Source organism: Myodes glareolus, chromosome 6, assembly GCF_982192425.1.
Source record: "Myodes glareolus chromosome 6, mMyoGla1.1, whole genome shotgun sequence".
Classification (NCBI taxonomy): domain Eukaryota; kingdom Metazoa; phylum Chordata; class Mammalia; order Rodentia; family Cricetidae; genus Myodes; species Myodes glareolus.
The window spans coordinates 52,542,148-52,562,453 of record NC_142031.1 but is presented as its reverse complement, the minus strand read 5'-3'; the positions used below and the strand labels follow the sequence as shown (position 1 = coordinate 52,562,453).

Here is a 20,306-nt window from a genome sequence, read left to right as displayed (position 1 = left end):
GCAGCTCAGATGGACCAAGTGGTCCTCGCTCATTCTTTCTGGCTGTTTATCTGCTTGCCGAGCGCCCCATCTTCTCTGAATACGTCACAATTAATCTGCTGTCTGTGGAGAGGCAGAAAAGCAGAGCAAGGAAAGCATCTGCCCTGGGGAGCGCCAGCAGCAGGCAGCGTCAGACGCCATCAGGGTGCTGACGGCTGGCCTGCCTGAGCCCAGTGAGAGGACAGTGGTGGCTGTTGTCCTGCATTTCTAACCGTGCCTACTGTAAAGCAGCAAACCCAAGTGCGCCCATCTGTCAGAAAACCCTTTTAGCAAAGACGCCAACCCTTCCTGGAACAGAGCTCTCAGTACTGTCTTGTGAGCCATCAGTAGAGAAGCGAGCCACATTAGCATCCCACGCGATTCCTTTTCAGAGCGCAGGAGACAGAGCCTCATCTGCTGCCCACTCCAGCTGCAGCTCAGGAAGCCTTTCCACCTGGCACCCCAAAGCCAAATCTACCTGGGGTCTGGGGAGGGGGCGGCTCATCTGTATTGGCAAATGAAATTAATCCCAGGCTAATTGGACTTCACTGTTTATGGATCACACCTATTTATGCGAACGGCTCTTAGGAATGTCTCTATTGAGTTCTTTCCCAATTGGCTTGCAAAGCTCTGGTGAGGCACAGACAGCCTGTAGAACCAGAAACAGAGGCGTAGAAAGCAGAAGATAGACGTCTATCTCCAGACAGTGACAGCCATAAAATTCTGAGTCACAGCAGCATGGCATACTTAATTCGACTTAAACCAAATATGTGAATCCACCAAACGACTCAAAGACAATAGACAAAACCAACACGGGACTCCTTTGTGGAAAGTTATGTCCTGATAAAACTAGATGCCACATAAGAACATGGCCCTGATAGGCACATTGAACACACACAGACTCCGTCCATGCCTTAGTGTGTCTTCCACACTGGAAGAACTCATGGGGCAAACTGGATTACAGATGCTCAGAATGATGTAATGAGGACTACTCCTCTCTCTGCTTTAGTGACCAGGCGGTCAAACTTCATGGCAAACTTCACTAGTCCCAAGTCTGGGCTTTTGAGACAGGGTTTTGCTATGTAGCCAAAGCTGGCTTTGATGCAATCCTTCTACCTAGCTTCTTCCTTTCCAGATCCTTTCCTGAGTATGGACACTGTAGGTGTGTGTCACCATGCCTGCTTTGATTGTGCTCACGAGAGAAGATGAGTTACCACGAGAAGAGCTGCTTAAGTGTAAGTGAGCTAGCAGGTCTGTCTTCTGTAATTTTTTGGGTAGTGTTTTCACACCCAGTCTGGCTAAGAACTTGTGTTTTGCCCACGTCAGTCTCCTGAGTCCTGGGATCACGTGTGACACCAAGCCCAGCTCTTCTGCCTTCTATGTGACGGCCTGGACACTGAAGTGGATGCAAAGTCAAGGGGGACGAGTGCCTGAATCCCTGTCCCCACTCGACTACGTGTCTCTGCACAAGCTGTCAGGGCTCTCGTCACTCTGCACTCTGCAGGGAGACTAAAGTCATGACTCTGGAGTACCACAATGCTTTTATGAGAAAAGCCAGGAGGTGAAGAGGCTTAATAAATGCTACTATACTTTTCTCAGAAACTATACCATGTGCCATTCCTGCCAGATCCTACCAGGAACACTGTGAGGAGGGCTGGAGAGCAACGCCACTCTTAACCCGCGGTGAGGCCTCTGAGGGAGGGGTTTCCCACAAGGTGTGGATGGCAAAGCTGCCAGGCTTCAGACTTCTCCAGAGAGAAAACCGAATGGGAACGACAGTTCGAGGTCCTGTGATTCAGAAATTACTTGTAGGTGGACACAATTAGACAAGTACCCACAGCCTCCTGGCCTTTGGCATTGGTCCAGGGAATGATGGCTGTCACCGCCCAGGGTCATTCTGAAGATCCCACATGGCTACAGTGCTCTGCTTGGCACAGGAGTGGCCTGGCTCACTCTCAGGGAGGCTGGCAATGCTCACCTGTGTGGTCTCCAATGAGGAATGTGTCCGCTGTGAACTAAGGAAAGGGGTTTCAAGACTCTGCCTCTGCCCCAAACTATCCTCGAGTCCCCCAAATCACTTTAGGCGTGAATACCAGGGTCATGCTATTCCAGGACCTCGTGTGTGCGGAAGAAGTGAGACGCTCTCCCTGGGGACAGGTGGACAACGACATGGTCTGAGCACTGAGACGAAGCGGGTTGAACACCGTGACAGTTACCTTACTGCAGACCATCTTGATCCTATGTAGTCGGTCCAAGGACTCCTGTGGGTTCTCCAGATACTGCTGCAGTTCTGCATGCAGAATGCGCATCGAAAAGGGGACCATAGAACCTAGAGCAGAAATCAGAAATGAGTTAATGAGCTTGCTGTGAATGTGTGTGTTTTCTGACTACACAAAGGAAGCATTTGAAGGTATCCAAGTTACGGTTTCTATCGCTATGATAAAATGCCATGACCAAAAGTAACTGGGGAAAAAATGGTTTATTTCATCTTATAGCTTGTAGTTCAGCATCCAGGAAAACCAGGGCAGGAAACCAAGGCAGGAACCTGGAGGCAGGGGCTGACAGAAGCTGTGGAAGAGCTGACCCTATTGACAGGGGATGCAGGTGAACCGCTCCAAGAATGTGAGCATGGGAGATCCGGCTCTGCCCCTCATCTGCCAGATGGTGGGGAAGAGATGCCCACTCTCTGCCCCCACCTCTTGCTGTCTGGGGCAGGTGGGAGAGCTGGCTCTGAGGTCACAAGAGCACAAGAGCTGTCCCTGCCCCTCACCAGCTGCAGCACTTGAGAGAGTGGCTCCTACACCTCACCTGGGCAACACAGTCGAGCTGGCCCTGATGGTGCAGGTGTGGAAGAGCTGACCTGAGGGTGTGAAAACAGGAAAACCAGCCCCACCCCTTGCTCATGGCTGCAAGAAGTGAACTAGCAAGGGGAAGTGGAGAGCTCACTCTGGTGGTGAAGAGCTGGTGGGCTAGCCAACCCTGCAACTATCCAGGCCCAGAACCACGCCCACCCCAACGTCCATCCCATCTACGATCTTCTGGAACTGCAGGATCTCCATGAAACCAGGCAACAACAGGATATTTAAGAGGAGTCCCAGTGAGGGCCCAGTATTGATGGTGTAGCAGAAACCAGAGGTCTTGAACCAGACCAATGACTCTTTGCAACAAACACTTGTACATAAAGATACATGGACAAAAGGGTTTACTATGTGACTCACTGTCACACTACAGCTTCCATGATGGGATTTTTTTCCCTTTCCTTTTTTTTCCTCTTAAGTTTTATTTTATTTTATTTGTGTGTGTGCGTGTGGGGGGGAGGTTGCAAGGGTAGAGGGTTGTTATGAAGACACAGGAAATGATGAGACCGAGATTCATAATTCAAATGCATAATGTGGAAGATACACAAAATAAATAAAGAGAAAGTTAAAAAGAGAGTGCTGCTTACTGGCTTGTCTCTCACACCTGCTCAGCCTCTTTCTTATGCCATCCAGGATCGCCCGCCCAGGGTGGCACTGGCCCCAATGAGCTGGGTCCTCCCACATCAAGCATCCATCAAGAAAATGCCTCACAGACTTGCCCACAGGCCAATATGGTAGGAACATTTTCTCAACTAAGGTTCCGTCTTTCCCAAGTGACTCTATACTGACAAAACACTAGCCAGCACCCAGGGGGGCTCCAGTGGAAGCAAGGACGGAAGCCCTTTATTGTTGGTCCAGCTGTACAATACAAGCGGATCTTCTTTCTTAAGCCTCACCAAGGCACATCCAGCCTTTTACCAAAGGAGACCACTACTGCCATAGCCCTGCAGCAACCACGAAGATGCTCACGAATGAATTCAGTAGTAGATACCCAATGACCACCAATGAGAGCCACGCCATAGTACATTACTGCAGTAGGCCAAACAGAGGGTGGGCATGGTGGTTTGAATAAGAATGGTGCCCTCTGTGAGTTCGAGGCTAGCCTGGTCTACATAGTGAGTTCTAGGACAGCTGGGACAGTTACACACAGAAATCATATCTCAAAAAAACCAAACAACACCAAAAAGAATGGCCCGTGTAGGCTCATATACTTGGATGTTTAGTCACCAGGGAGTGGAATTGTTTTAAATGACTACAAGGATTAGGAGGCATGGCGTCGTTGAAGGAAGTGTATCATTCACTGGGGGTGGACTTTGATATTTCAAAAGCCCAAGCCAGGCCCAGTCTTTCGCTTTCTGCCTGTGGATCAGAATATAGAACTTAGCTACTGCTTTCACACCTACCCGATACAGTCACATTCCTCTCCATGGTGACAATGGAAACTAGACAGGCCCCAGTTAAATGCTTTCTTTTTGTAAGAGTTGACTTGACCATCTGTCTCTTCACAGCAACAGAGCACTGACTAAGACAGGGGTTAGCTTGGGTTTCCTAGCACAGAGGGCTACAGACAAAGCAACCGGCTCTGGAGGCGCAGAGACCTGTGTATCCCCGACCCAGAGAACAGGGCTCTGGAGGTGCTCCTGACAATGCCAGAGATGGGGCAGATAGCTCAGTGAGGACACTTCTCCATCCCGGGCCCAGAGATGAGGCTCTCACTAGCTTCTGTGTTATGCCTTTCTCAGAAATGCCTGGAACAAAGTCAAGTTGAAGGACGAAAAGGCTTCCTTCCAGTTTATGGGCTTGCACAGAGGAAGAGGCCTCTCCAGGTTAAAGTTATCAATCAGGAGAAAAGCATGTGGCCTCAGTGAAAGGAAGATGATGGAAACTAAACAAGAGAAGCAGGAGGTTCTAGAACTGAGACAGGAGGAGAGCAGCTGGAAATACCTCCTGTCAGTTCTACACCAACTGCAGATTTGATGCATAAGTTCCTTAGTAAGTTTTAAGAGCCAAGTGGAGACCAGGCTCTGGACACAGCACATAACAGATGTGGCCATCAAGCAAACCTCATGCTTCTTCAAGTACAAGCACACAGAAGCTGTGCCAGACAGGGCTTAAAGAAAGGCACCAACAACGCCTCTACTGTGACTCCTTGTACTGCCTACTTTTCTATTGCTGTGGTAAAATACCATGATCATGGCAGCCTACAGAAGGAAGGGTGTATTCGGGCTTATGGTTCCAGAGGAAAGAGTTCATCATGGCAGCAAGTAGCAGGCATGGTGGCAGGAATAGAAACTGGAGAGCTCACATCTTGAACCACAAGCATGAAGCAGCAAAGTGGCAAAGGCATTTGTCTTTAAACTCTCAAATCCCGCCACCAGTGGCACCCTTCCTCCTAAAAGCATCACCACCAGGGGACCAAGTATTCAAACGCCCCAGATAAGAGACATTTATCATTCAAACCACCACACTGCCCTAGTCTGGATGAGCTGGCCTGTCTAAGCTTCTGGGAATTGCAGTGTGGCTACCAAGTACAACAAAGCATGCCAAGTTTGCACATACCTATGCCTGCCTCTTCTCTCCTCTGGGGAGACATCTTGCTAGCAGGGAAGGCCAATCAAAATCTGTAAGACACAATTCCTAGTGGACCTGTTTTTGTTTTGTTCTGATTTTTTACAGTTGTGATTTGCCCCAATTTAGGTTGATATGGTAGTTTGAATGTAACTGGCCCCCACAAGCTCATAAAGAGTGGCACTATTAGGAGGTGTGGCCTTGTTGGAGGAAGTGTGTCACTGGGGGGGGTGGGGTGGGATTTGAGGTCTCCTATGCTCAAGCTATGCCCACTGTCACAGTTCACTTCCTTTTGCCCACAGATCAGGATGTAGAACTCTCAGTTCCTTCTCCAGCACCATGTCTGCCAGCATGTCGTCATAGCCCACCATGATGACAATGGACTAAACCTCTGAAACTGTAAGCCACCCCAATTAAATGTTTTCCTGTGTAAGAGTGGCTGTGGTCACGGTGTCTCTTCACAGCAGTAGAACCCTGACTAGCACCGCCGGCACGAATGCTGCAGTATTCTCACTAATTGCTCAGCAAACATTAAATGAAGACAACACTTCAGAGTTTATCTCAGACAGTCCCCTGTAGTGAGCAGGCCTACAATGCAGATCCTCTAGTGCTGAAGATCTATCCCACCATCATGCAAAGTCAAGGAGGAATGTGCTAGAAACTTGCCAGGCCTTGGTGTGTACTAAGAAGTGAAAGCAGAGAGCCGTATCAGTGTGACCTCTGCAGGTGTCATTGCTGTTCTCAGAGGGATGCGACTCTTGGCAGCACGTGGCAGAGGCACAACTGGACTTGCTTGCCATGTACTCACTGCTATGTGCACGGTTGCCACTGACAACAGAGATCATCATGTCAAGAAGATCCCACAGTACTCAGTCCTGGCCTTCCTTTTCCATTCTTGTTACAGGGACACTTGGTTGGATTCACCACTCCATCAGGTGCCCCCTGGAACCCTCTCCCTTCCTCTGCCTTTTCTGGTATCCTCCTCCCCAATCTCCAGGTACTGGCAGCTGATGGGGACACTGTGCACTCCATTCGTCTCCTTGAGATGCTCCATGCCAGAGACACTGCAGTGTGTCAGTGTCTCGAAGGACACAACACACTCCCAACCTTCTGCGTTCATCTTCCACCCAATGCTGCATTTGTACACATGCTACATTTGACACACACAAAAAATCCTAGACCGAAAGTGGTTATTCAATCAAAGTTTCTAGATGGAGGTAGGATGATGATAAGCTTGGACTAGATCACCCAACCTGGGTATCGCTCCAGCTGCAGCTTTCTGGCTTTTCAACTGGAGCAAGTGTTGGGGCAAAACCAAGCCTTCACTTGGGTGAGATAGTGGTAGCAATGAAACCTCAGGGTGAGTTTTCATGTCTTCAATAGTTTGTTCTAATGCAAAAATTAGTGAGAATGATGAGCAGCCAACAGGGTCCTCCTCCAGCTGCACGAAGCAGGAAGAGGGCAGCTTCCTCCTCAAGATGCGGGAAGCAGGAAGAGGGCACCTTCCTTGGTGTTCTGAAGTAGAATAGTGTGAATTATAAATTTAAATCTAACTTCAGCACAACATGTTAGCTGTGGGAGGTGAACTGATTTTGCAGTAAAAAATGAAATCCCAGATGTTTGCAATATTACGCTGCACACTTAATTCTGAGCTGCTATGTCAGATTTGTGTGGATATAAAAGTTTCAGAATTTAGCTTGAGAACGAGACCTGCGAGTTGCAGATGTTGGGGGGAGCTGGACAAGACTGAAGACCAGGTGAGAATTTAGAGGAGCAGACAGTTTTGGGAGACAGAAACTTAGCTCTCAATTAATTCAAGAGTCAGGACATCTGTTCAGTTGATGTGGGGGTGATTTACCAGGACTCGGTTTTAAAGTGAGGCTCCTGAGTGTTGCTGTTGCTGCAGCTGCTGCAACCTGAACTAAACACAGACCTGAGCCCATCAGGGGTGCTGCACTGACGCACTGAAGATAGTAAAAATGCATTTTCTTTCTCGGGTGAGGTCTTGTGCCTCACGTCCTCCAGTGCACTGAAAGGGAGGAACTGTTTAATGACAAGCAGTACCATTAAGACCCAAAGTCATGCCACGACAAGTCTTTCCTTGCCACGGGAGAGGGCTCCGGACGGACTGAAAATGGTGGTGAATGGGCACTTCACTTATGGAAGATAGAAATACAGCAAGTCCATAAGCAGAGCGTGAGCTCACTGGGAACCGTGACCAACTGTTGATCGAGAGCCAGCAATAGGTTATCAGTTACAACTGTGCAAGGAGCACACCGTACCAGCACACGAGGCTACTACAAAGCTCCAGTGAACAACTTACTGATATGATCCAGGGATGCAACTCCCATCAACACCTGAATACAAACCCAGCATTAGTAGATCACAAAACATAAAACAATTTAATTAAGAGAATGCAAGAAGCAGAAGGCCACTCCAGGCACAAGGAAGGTTATGAAAAGCAAAGCAAGTGGACATGATTTAGAAAGAGATTTTAAGTCCCTGAGAGGAGCGGTTCTGTTCTGAACATTACAGACAAACAAACCCAAGATAATCCATAGTGCCCAGTATATACCCTGACCCCTTCATTTCATTCCCTCCTACTAGGGATGGGGTGGTAGCAGTTTTCTGGGGAGGTGGGACACCCTCTGGGAGTACAGAAGAGGCAGTGGATAAGTGAGATGTGTGTGGGGTGTGTAGGTCACAGGGTTGTCTGACTCTGGGGTCCAACACTCTGAGGAAGAAGATTCCACAGGAATACGTGTTAGACTAATTGTTCTTCCTGTTTCCTCTTCTTGAACACAAAGAATGTGGTAAGCATGCTCTGAGGAGGGGAAGCATAGCATGGCTCCACAGAGAACAGAGCAGTGTGCCCTGTGTAGCTGCCAGCAGCTTCTCACAGATCTATGGGAGCACTATACACGTACTCAGAGCTACATCAATGTCTAGCTGATAACCAGAGCAGCAGTGTGTTGTGGTTCAGTTAAGAATATATTCCAGAATGTTCCCTGGTACATGTTCAGTTCCTACTCTGTTCTTACTCTGACCCCAACAATACAGTCAGGATGTCTGTGGTTATGATTGTAGATACAGTGAATATGGAGTCACCAGGAGATGCTACCAAACAAAAAGGTCAGGCTGGCCCTTTCAAAGCAGACTGACTACCCTTCTGCAGGCTTGGAAACAATCCTTCCTAAAATGGGAGAAACTGCCAGTAAAACTCCTAACAAGGGATTAAACGCCTACTACACAAAAAGCCTATTAGCAAAGCAGCAACGGGAGCCTGCGTGAGAATGGCCCTGGGGAGAAGCCCCCTCAGAAGAGCAGTCAGGGGAAGGAACTGAGGACGGCAGGTCCAGCAGGCCACAGTCCAGCCCAGTGTCTGGCTTGAGTCGGGAAAGAAAACCACACAGTGCTGCTGGAGGGAACGGAGGACATGGGGCTGCTTCAACAGTAATCTGATCTCTTACTAAACTGAAAACTCAGTTAAAAGAGATTTCAGCAAAACCACTTTAAACTCAGACCCTGGAAAGGCCCATGGATGTTCACACAGAGGAATGTGCATTGCCGCCTACACTAGTCTTTGTAAGAGTTCCACACTGGAAAGAGGCTAACTGTGCATCCTAAAGGCACAGGTGTGTTCTGTGCTGGGAGTCAAGCCATCACCATCCTGGGGAGTCTGGCTGCATCTTGTTGCCTGTTCACACCCCACCATGGAAGATGAGGTCAGGACCCCCTTCCCCAACCATCCAGTCATTTCCTACCACTTGTTATGTGAATCTCTGCCTTAAATGAACACAGCCTCAGGAGTGGCTAGAGTGCATAGGCCATGGAGGACTAGAGGAAGGGGCTCCATCTATGCAGCTATGGGGAAGTCAGAAAGGTTTTCCATGCAGCCTAGGAAAGAGGAGGAGCACCTATGCCTTTGCAGGTAACCCCTCACCTTGTTCTGTAAAAACTGCAGAGTCAACTGGGGTGGGGTTGTGACTCGGGTCTTTGGGACCTTAGGAGGAGAGACAGATATTTCTATTGCCTGGGAAGGAATTTGAGCAACCCGGGGAAAGTAGGGAACCAAGGGAGACAGACTCCTGAAACAGCAAGCGTGTTCAATGAACATGTGTGAACACGTGACACCTAGATGAGGGGGTATGGGAGTTCCCGGTTGGAGGGCTTTGCTGAGAGGGCAGGACTGGCAGTAAGAGCTGGAGTCAGGGGGCTCGGTGCTGGGGAGGGACATGCAGCCTTGGCAGGAAAGAGCAGTAAGTGTGGGGGCCGAGGCCAGCACTGTGGGCACCGGGGCTGCTCTGCTTGGACTCATCCTCCTCCTTGCAGCAGAGCAGCAGGAACTCACGGCTGGGGACAAAGCTAGCTGGGCTTGCAGAGCAGCTGAATGCTGGATAGAAACCGCTGAACTTTCCAACAAATGTATCAAACACAGCACTGTCCCTTTTGTGAATGAAAACCAAAAAACTCAGCTTCATCAGCTTCACACACAACTCATCAAGTCTTGTTATGAACATCCTGAATGGGCACAAATTCTGTCCAGTCTTAAATAAAATATATTAAAGCTTGTTCATAAAAGTTATTTGTTTGTATTACTATAACCTCCTACTTTTTAAAGTACATTTTAATGATTTGCTTTGCTTATATATTGTGAGCTAAAATGAAATGAATGAATCAAATTCTTACATTTATGCTTGTTATGCCACAAATGATAAGCGGCATTTGCCAGCGTCCAGCCTATCACTGTGGATACATGTTAACATTCCAGCACGTGAGATTTATGTCCATTTCATAATTCAAATTAGCTGCTTAATGATGCACAACTCCCGTTTTCCCTTCATCCACATCCCGGGTGCCGTTTAATTTCAGACAGAAGCAGAATATAGTCTGCACATCTGCATGCCCTACATGCTGCACATCATCTGCATGGCCTACATGCTGCACATCATCTGCATGGCCTACATGCTGCACATCATCTGCATGCCCTACATGCTGCACATCATCTGCATGCTCTACATGCTGCACATCATCTGCATGCCCTACATGCTGCACATCATCTGCATGCCCTACATGCTGCACATCATCTGCATGCTCTACATGCTGCACATCATCTGCATGCCCTACATGCTGCACATCATCTGCATGCTCTACAGGCTGCACATCTGTAAGCTCTACAGGCTGCACATCTGTAAGCTCTACAGGCTGCACATCTACATGCTCTTCAGGTTTACACCGGGAGAACATAGCTTCAGACTGTAGAGTGACAATGGGTTACTCTACACCTGGACTCAAACAGCTGCTCCTGCCCTTCATGGGAGCATGCTCCTTGGAATGTCCCCACAGAGGAGCATGTGATGCAGAGGCCTCTGCACTCCTGAGCAAGAGACCTGATGATACTGGACAGCAGGACAGTGGTGGTCATAAGCCCAGGGGAGCAGAGCTTTTTATCACTTCCTCAGGAAAGACCTGCCTTTTAGAGTCCTCCAACACCTGTGTCAAGTTTCAGCAGCCACTGATGTGAAACAGCAACTCTGCATCTGCGATTCATGTGATGTCACCAGGAAGAGTTCAGACCCTTCGTGAAGCTATGTGCTTACTGGCTTGGGGACTCGGTGCCCCTGAGAGATGAACCTCTGTGGTTCGTGTTCTATGCTTTGTCAGTCACAGACAAAACCTAATCACAACTAGCTGTTAATCCTGAGGCCAAGGTAGAGTGCACCAGGGGTGGGACTAGCCTCTGCCTGTGAGGAGGGCTGAGGAAATGGTTCTTAGGCTGAAGGAAAACAGCTATTCTTCATGAGAAAATGTGTTTATCTCCCGAGGATCAGAGCTATCAAGGAAAATGGACTAGCTATAACTCTTCTCCTACACTTTCTAAACACACTGATGTCCTTAACCTGTCAGAGCTATCTGTACACAACAGGGCCACTCCTCTTTTTGGGTGACTTAGGTAACTTTAATTAATGACTCGATTGGATTTGGAATCATGTGGGAGATACCCTCTTGGCCTGTCTGTGAAGACATCTCCAGAAATGTTTAACTGATGTGGGAGAACCCACCTTGAACATGAGTGGAACCATCCCAAGGGGTGGGGTCCAGGAATGAATTCAAAAAAACTAAACAGAGCACCGGCATTCCATCCAGTTCTCTGGGCAGGCAGACGACAGAGGAGATGTGACCAGCTGTCTCACACACCATACCTTCCCCTCCGGGATGGGCTGTGTCCCTTTCCCCCTCCAGGATGGACTGTGTCCCTTCTGAAATGCTGAGTCAAAATATCCTATACTTCCTTAAATTGCTTCATCCAGTGATTTTAACACAGTAGTGAGGGAAGTGTGGTGTGAAGGTGTCTTGTGTATTTGAATGCTTGGTCCCTGGTTGGTAGAACTGTTTGGGAAGGATTAGGAGGTGTGCCCTTATTGGAGGAGGAGTGTCACTGGGGGTGGGCTTTGAGGTTTCAAATGCCTCTTTGCCTTGTGCTGTGGATTTAGATGTGAGCTCTCAGCTGCTGTGCCAGCTTCCTACCATAGCACTCTTACATCTCCATTCAACCCTCTGGAACCAGAAGCCTGTTCAAACCCTTTCTTTTATAAGTTGCCTTGGTCATAGTATTTCATCACAACAACAGAAAAGTAACAAATACACATGGCAAAAAAAATACAGCCTCCAATGCTCACTGTCCAGAACCTCACATGTGCTAAGTCACTGAACTCCAACCTCCAGGACCTCACATCAGCTAAGCTACTGAACAACTTCCCAGCATTCACTGTCTTAACATGGGAAGAAGACCCTCGAGCAGTGCAAACCTGGGGATGAGGAAAGAGTGGGGCAGCGTCAGTGACACTTGTCAGCTCCCATGCTGGAAAGCAGCCCTGAACCAGCACAGGAGGCTGCGTCTCTCTTCTGCACGTGGGGATGACTCTTGGGAATGGATGTGGAGTGGGCTGATGGATACTGGGAGGGTGTGGGGGCACTCAGGACACAGCAGGTACCTTCCCAGCTACAGTGTGGGGGTGGGGCACTGGTGTGTGGTGTCCCAGGGCACCCTCACTACAGGGGAGCCTCTGTCCCACTTCCTCTAGCTGCTAATAGGGTGTGGGGGGCATGGCTTCCAGATGCCGCACCTCACAGAGCCTGGCTGTGGTTCTTCACCTGGCTGCCCTGCTTGTACAGAAGATAAAGGGATTGACTGGGCCCTGGCTGAGTGAAAGGCATTAGCCATTAAGGATTTGAGGTCGACTCTGCAGTCAGTCTGTCTGACATGAAGTCTGTCTGGTATGCTGGTTCACTTCTCAAACTCACAAACCCACTTCTGATAGGGCTGGGAGTTAAGCTCTATTTTAAGTGGATCCTCCTTACAAGCTTAAGTTCTTCTAGTCAGAAGCAACATTATCAGCTTAACCTGAACTACACAGTTACGAGCCGACCTTGGATCCTGCTGTCACTTGAGTTAAAAAGGATGAGCTCCTCCTAGCTCTATTTTGTGAGAGGTAACGGGGACAGGGGACAGAATAGGCCAATGTCACAGAGTCACCTACTCCACTCTCCTCACATCCCTCCAAAGCCTTAGAATCTGAGCTTAAAAACAACACAGAAAGCAGCTGAACACTTTATCTGCCCAGCTTTCTCGATGGATTTGTCAGTCAACAACAGCCAAGATGCTGATGTGAATTTAAGGTTTAACACTTGCCACCGACCCTGCCTTTACACCCTTGGTCCTGCCTGATCCTGCCAGATGCATTTCCTGACAACCAGGGTGACTCTTTGTAGAGCTGCTGGGGTGCACAACAAGTGGGGTGCACACAAGTGGGGCCCACCAGCCTTGCAGAAGGATGGCACAAGTCACGAGTGAACTCAAAACAGCACAGAATGGTAGGTGCATAATCACTGCTGTGCCAGCTCCGGCACAGCCACTTACACACGACACCATTCTACACTCAGTGGAGGATTTCCCACCTTGCTCTGTGAGTGAGGGTGCTGAAGCACAAAGACACCAGAGGGAGGCAGCCTTGACCAGGCAAGTGCAACTGAAGGGCCCAGTTCCCAGCAGCCAGTTCCAAGCTGGTCAGAAGACATCTTCCAAAATGGCTTTCTCCAGGGACACAGTGCTGCTGTCTCTGTAAGGCCCTACACCTCCATGTCTCGCTCTCTACTGCTGTGATGAGGCACCATGACTGAGGCAACTTATCAAAGGAAGTGCTCAATTTGGCTTACCCTTTCAGGGACTAGAGTCCATGACAGTCGAGCAAAGGGACAGCAGAGAGCTCACATCCTGATCCACAGGGACAAGGCAGTGCACTGGGAAGCACTAGCATCTGTTGAAACCTCAAAGCCCACTTCCAGTGACACTTTTTCCAACAAGGCCACGCCTCTTAAACCTTCCAAAACAGCGCCATCAACTGGGGACCAAGCATACTCATCCAAGTCACCATGCTTGATACAAGGATTCAGAGTTTGTCTTCCCTTTTCTCCATCCTTAGTCTTGCCCCTGTCCTAGTACAGCCCATGCTATGGCCTGGTGTTTCCAAACAATGATAAAGATTGTGATGTCCTTGGTTGCTATAACCAAATTTTAAAATAAATTAAGAACAGAGACTCCCAGGAGCTGTCAACATAGAAAGATGAACGTGTCTCAGGGATCTTTGCTTTTATTTCAGGAACATGTGTGCTTGTGCTAGGCCATGGCATAATGTCAGTGCTCAATTGGAGAACAGTGGGCAACAGGTTCTGGCGGGTGCTGGCCAGGCAGTTTCTAAGTGACCCTTCTAGGTCAGCCTGCACCAATAAGTACTTCCAGATCAGCCCAATCACAAAAACTGCATAAGCTTCTATAGCTTCGGGCTTTGTGCAAGGCTATTGATTTAGTTTTTCATGATTGGGTAAGGAAAACCCAGGAAATCAATTTTGCATTAACCACAACAAAGCAGAGCGGATACATACAATACACAGATATGCAGCACTGCCCCTCACCTCTGCGGCCCGGGTACACATGTGGGTAGTATTCATAATATAGGTCAGGCTGGTCCAGAGTTCCGAAGGGTTCAAATTCCAACGCAGCATTCTGGAAAAGGCCCAACTTCACCAGCAGTGCCAGCCTCACAAACCAGAGCTGAAATGCAGGACGGGACAGGAGGTCACCCCATGACAGCTCTGTCTGCAAGACTCTATATGGAGCCTGACCTCTACTGCAAGGAAGTCAGGACTCAGAGCTAAGATTACTGTTGTCCTCACATCTGCACAGGTTCCGTGTTTAGAGAAATATGCTGAGCTCCACAGCAGCAATGTGAACAGTTTCATTTCACTGAGCCTAATTCAGTAATACAAGGTGTGTGCCTAAGCACCATGACAGCTTCTGAAGAGAAAACAGCCCCTCTTATTACAGGGAACCATGTTGTGGTGAACTCTGTGGTGGGGCTTGTGAAAATGTGGCGGTAGAAAAAACAGCCCTCTTATTGTGGGTAACCTCACGGTGGGGTGAGTAGAGACATGGAAGTAGGGAAGTCTAGGGAGGGGTGGGTCACACAGGTTGTGTGAAGATTCCTTCAGAATGGAAGGGCTGAACTGAGGAGGCCCTGCGAGCAAAGGGAAGGGTGTGGTCACAGGCTCAGACGGCCGTCTGTGAGAAGTATGAGCACGGTGTGTGCACTGGCCATGGGGCCCACACAAGGTGGGGAGACTGCACTGAACATGGGCTTGAGGAAGCTGCCATGCTTGTGAGAGTGAGAGGACTTGATCTAAGATCACACTGGTCATGACTTATCAAACAAGAAGAAAGCATGAAAGGCAGCTGGGACACCGTGTCCACAAGTGAGCAGCTCCGGACATGGAGGGCATCGGTGCTGAGGGACCACCGCCCCATTCTCCAAGAGCACAGGCTCTGATGGGAAGGAACCAGATAGTAAGAAGCCTGCTATAGGCTGCTCCACAGACAGCCCACTGGAAGCTCTTCTCAGTGGTGCAGAGTCTGGGGACATGGTCCATTCTGGAACTCCTGGTAACATTGGAACTGAAGTTAAAAACTCCACAGGGAGGGGAGCCCTGAAGGACTTCCAAGGCTATTCCTTACTGGAGGAGTTTCCTTCCATGTAAATCTCTCTTTTCACACATTTTAGAACACGCAAGCTCTACACTTGCTGGAGAATGAAACCTTCAGGTCACTCGGGAGGAATTAAACATGCAGGAAACTTGGGAAGGAAGGACCACTGACCTCTCAAGGAGATCAAGTTCAGAATGTAGGAATCCCTATCCTGTTCATCTTACATGAAAGGCCACAGTCCCGTGTGCCCCCACATGCCGATAAACCGTCTAACAACACGACAGAAAGGGTGCTGACCTGCAAGGAGTCCGTGGTGTGGCTGGTGGGCAGCCCACTCTTGCCATAGCCTTGTCCGTGGGCGGTGAGCAGACGTCCACACAGGTCGACCGCTGCCCTCCAGTTCCTGCAGCTCTGTAAGAACAGGAGCAGGAGGTGTCAGCCGCACACACACTTTCTTCCGTCCAGATCTTAATAACCAGGGCAAAGACAGCTGGCTAGCTGGCGCAGAGGCCAATGTCACTTGGCAACATGGCCCATGGGACTTGGCAGTAAAAGGTACAAGAAGCAGGTGTCAGTCAAGACATTCAGATCACAACATTAAAACTGAATGAGGCACAGAACATGGGGAGGTCACTGGACAGCTCCTCCCCGTTCTTAATCTAGAAGACGGATGCTCTTTGTAGCAGATACCTCTAGACCTTCATTTCTGTTGATGTATAATCAACATCAAATGTGTTAGACACATCTGTGCTTTAGGAGTATCACAATCTATAAGATATTGTGCCTTCTGTGTTCAGCACAATTCTACTTCCTCAATATGAATGGTCAGTGAACAAGGTGAAGGCAGCCATGGCAGGACTGCCCACCAACACATATTTCCTTTATGCCACTTCCGGTCACAACTTGAAGCACAGGAAGGCCGGCAACAAGGGCAGATAGCTCATTTGTCTGGGCTCTCACATTTGTTTTTCCCTGTGCCGTAACAGGAAGGGATCACCGCGCAGAGCTACAGGACATCAGTGCTTTAACCTCTGTGGGAACTTGAAGATGCTTAGATGTAGTTTCTCAGTGTAACTGGCACTAACTACACAGTAGATCATGGAGGAGAGAGAGAGAGAGAGAGAGAGAGAGAGAGAGAGAGAGAGAGAGAGAATGAGCCAGCACGACTTAGACCTATCGTTGGTTCTCTTGGGTGTTCTGAGTGAGCATGATTGGATATCTGAGGAAGACACAATTGGAGACAGCTTCTCATTACTGTCTCGTAAGTAGGCAAAAGTGGTTCATTTAGTCAGCACCTCCTACAGGCAAAGTAGTGAACGCCCTTATGACTGCTAGGATACCACAAGGAAGACCGGCACTATGTGAAGTTTGATTCAATTCAATTCCAGATAACGTGTCACGGAAGAATCTGTTGGACATGCATATGTGCACACACACAGGAAGGAGTGAGAAGATTCGTGCTTGCTCATGCACATATATCAAAGTTTGGTCACTCAGATGGGAGAAGCCACCTAGGCTGACGGGATTGTGGTAGAGGGAGACTTACGACATAGCAAGTGGTCGGAATGGAGGGAGAACACGGCCTATTTGGGTATGGGAAAGTTGTAGTCCCTGAAACCTGTGTAGCGTGGGAAGAGAGCACAATGAGCTCAGGAAGCCACACAGCTGCAGGGAGGCAGGGCTGGCCCAGGGTGACTGTGGGGACTCAGGGCTGATCAGGGTGCAGCAACTGCAGAAGGATCTGGATCTCACGCAGGAGTGATGGGGCTAGGTAAGGTGGCAAATGCCTGTAGCCCTACACAGTCTGAGGTTACACAGTGAGTCCGAGGCCTGTCTAGATGTGGTGGTCTGAAAGAAAACAGCCTTCATAGATCTACAGGGAGTGGAACTACTACGAGGTGTCGCCTTGTCGGAGGAAGTGTGTCACTGGGGTGGGCTTTACGGTTTCAGATGCTCAAGCTTGGCCCACTGTGCCTCAATCTCTTCCTGCTGCCTGTGGATCCAGATGTAGAGTTCTTGGCTACTTCTCCAGCACCATATCTGCTAGCATGCCAACATGTTTCCCACCATGGCGATAATGGACTGAACCTGTACTGTAAGCTGGTCCCAATGAAGAGTTTTCCTTTCTAAGGGTTGCCATGGTTATGCTGTTTCTTCACCGCAATGGAAACCACAACTAAGATACTGGGCAACACAGCAAGAGTCTGTCTCAAAAAACAGAACAAAAAAAAAAAAAAAAACAACCAAGAGCCCCACGAACAAATAACAACAAAAATAAAACCCCAAATTCAAAAACCAAAATAAAAGGGTGTGACAGTCTCAAGATAATGTGTACTCGGGTGAGGCCCAGTTGTGCCTGGGTAAAAGAAATCCAGACCTTACTTCGTTGAGGACAAAGACTCAACTTCTAATTGCTGCAAATGGACGAAGGGTGAAAACAGAAAACCAGAAAGGTGTCTAGATGGTTACACAGGTATGAAGCTGGTACAGAACTATCATATCAAACTAAATTTGGGCAAATCACAACTGTACAAAAACAAAAAACAAACAAACAAACAAAAAAAACAGGTCCACTAGGAATTGTGTCTTACAGATTTTGACCATCCTTCCCTGCTAGCAAGATGTCTCCCTGCAGAGAAATGCAAATCAAAACAACCCTGAGATTCCATCTTACACCTGAAAGAATGGCCGAGATCAAAAACACTGATGACAGGAGTCAGCAGTTGTTACTGAGTGGCCTTGGGCAGCCCTGGGGCACACAGCTGCCACAGAACATCTGCTTGTGTCTTGTGGACAGGCCCAGTGATGTGAGATGTCCTTCTGTACACTGTGAATATCTGTTGCTCTCATTGGTTGATAAACAAAGCTGATTTGGCCTATAGCCAGGCAGAAGATAACTAGGCAGAAAAGTCAAACTGAATACTGGGAGAAAGAAGGGTGGAGTCAGAGACACCAGCAGCTGCCCAAGAAATAACATGCCAGCAGACTGGTAAGAGCCATGGCCATGTGGCAATTCATAGATTAATAAAAAATGGCTTAATTTAAATGTAAGACCTAGCCAGTAATAAGCCTGAGGCATTAGCCAAACATTTATAATTAATATAAAGTCTCTGAGGGGTTACTCATGAACTGGTGGGCGGGAGAGAAACCTCCCATTTGGAGCATGGATTATTGCTTACTTGGGCACGACACAAAATATCATCCGCTGTAAACAGCAGGCATGTAGTAAGTATGTGTCTCATATGCTTTCCTTACTGTTGTCAATGTACAACTGTCTGGAACCTACAGCCCAGCCAGGTCCTTTCTCTTTTCTTCCTGTGTGAGCAAACACACATCTGCATCAGTGCTGTGAGCTGCCTGGGCTAATGCAACCATTAGGGGAAGCATAATTACACCAATAATTCAAAAGAGCGTCACCTGGCCACCTCTGAGACCCTGTCTGGCCTCGTTTCCAACCCCTCCCAACCTGCCGTACTCTGCAGTCACTTGTACACTGTCCTCCTCCAGGCACACAGGCAGAGCTACAGGAGCAGATTGGTAGTAGCATTTCACTTATATTTTAATACATAAAACTTGCCTGAGGATCAGAAAAGTAAAACAGCCACACTGGCCAGCCTTATAGACCAGGGAGCAATAACACACACCTTTAATTCCAACAGCCATACAAGCTTGTCATAGAAACCAGGTGGTAATGGTGTATGCCTTTAATCCCAGAACTAGAGAGGATTATAAAACGGGAGGAGCCAGCTCTCAGTCTCAGTCTGAGATTTCTGGAGGCAGGATCGCCATTTTTGGATTGAAGTCGAGCTTAAGAACCAGTGGCAGACTATTTTGCTTTTCTGACCTTCAGGTTGAACCCCAATTTCTCTCTCTGAGTTTTTATTATTCGTACAACACAGATTCACCTTCCAGACCTTGGCATACTCTCCCTCCTATTCTTCATTCCCTCATATACATGCTCAGCCTGGTTGTACTGACTTAAGGAAGGGATTCAGTTCTTGGGGATAAAAGAGCCTCCAGTGGTCAGTGGCCACCAAAGATCAACAATAGCTAAGTGTTTCCTTCCTTGGCATTTAATTTCACACGGGGCTAAGAAAGGAATGAGTGTGTGTGTGTGTGCACACGTATACACACACACACACACACACACACACACACACACACACACACACACACACTTTTGTCTGTTTCCCCAATGCTGAGATAACAAGCATGTGATTACAAACACACAAAAGCATGCCTGGCTTTTAAACTCATGTTCTAGTGATCAAGCTTGGGTTAAAGTAGTTGCATAGTGAGTACATTATTGGTTGACCCATCACCATAAATAAAAGTATTCTTTACTGCAGTATTTCTATAGACATTCAAAGAATTGGGAGCAGACAGAAAGCATAGCAAAACAAATGACAATAAATAAAAGTATTTACTTATGTAACAAAGGAACACAAACTATAAAAAAAAGCAAATGCCTTTGTTAGCCTAAGAAGTCAGAATAAAAGTTTCAAAAACTAAAAACAAGATAAAAATAAGGTCAAATAAGGAGATACTAAAGTGACATCAGGGTCAAGGTATATGGTAACACTCTTTCTGGAACACAGTATGTGTTAACAGCCACAAAAATGATCACACTCTCTGAGGTTGTCATTTTCCTCCAAAGGCTGACCCTGAAAAAGGACCGTGGGCAGGTGATCAGGGTGTGTATGATGGCTCCTGGCTACAGAACCACTAGCAGGTATTCATGGTAAGCTGCAGCAAAGAAGCTGGGACAAGTGCACAGTACACTTCCATGCCGGACCCCACCTCAGCCACCATTCAGTGGCTGG

The 20,306-nt window shown here is 48.2% G+C and overlaps 1 protein-coding gene across 3 annotated transcripts in view; it reads right to left on the bottom strand.

Annotated features, from left to right (window-relative positions):
- The window catches only part of Trappc12 (trafficking protein particle complex subunit 12), a 64,617-nt gene that overhangs the window by 20,381 nt on the left and 23,930 nt on the right, over positions 1-20,306 (bottom strand). For all 3 annotated transcript variants that reach the window (XM_048439825.3, XM_085690824.2, XM_085690823.2), the window contains 3 exons: positions 15,781-15,894; positions 14,418-14,556; positions 2,235-2,347 (listed from right to left, as the gene is read on the bottom strand). In XM_048439825.3, coding sequence (XP_048295782.2) covers positions 2,235-2,347; positions 14,418-14,556; positions 15,781-15,894 — 366 coding nt within the window. The remainder of the gene's footprint in view (positions 1-2,234; positions 2,348-14,417; positions 14,557-15,780; positions 15,895-20,306) is intronic.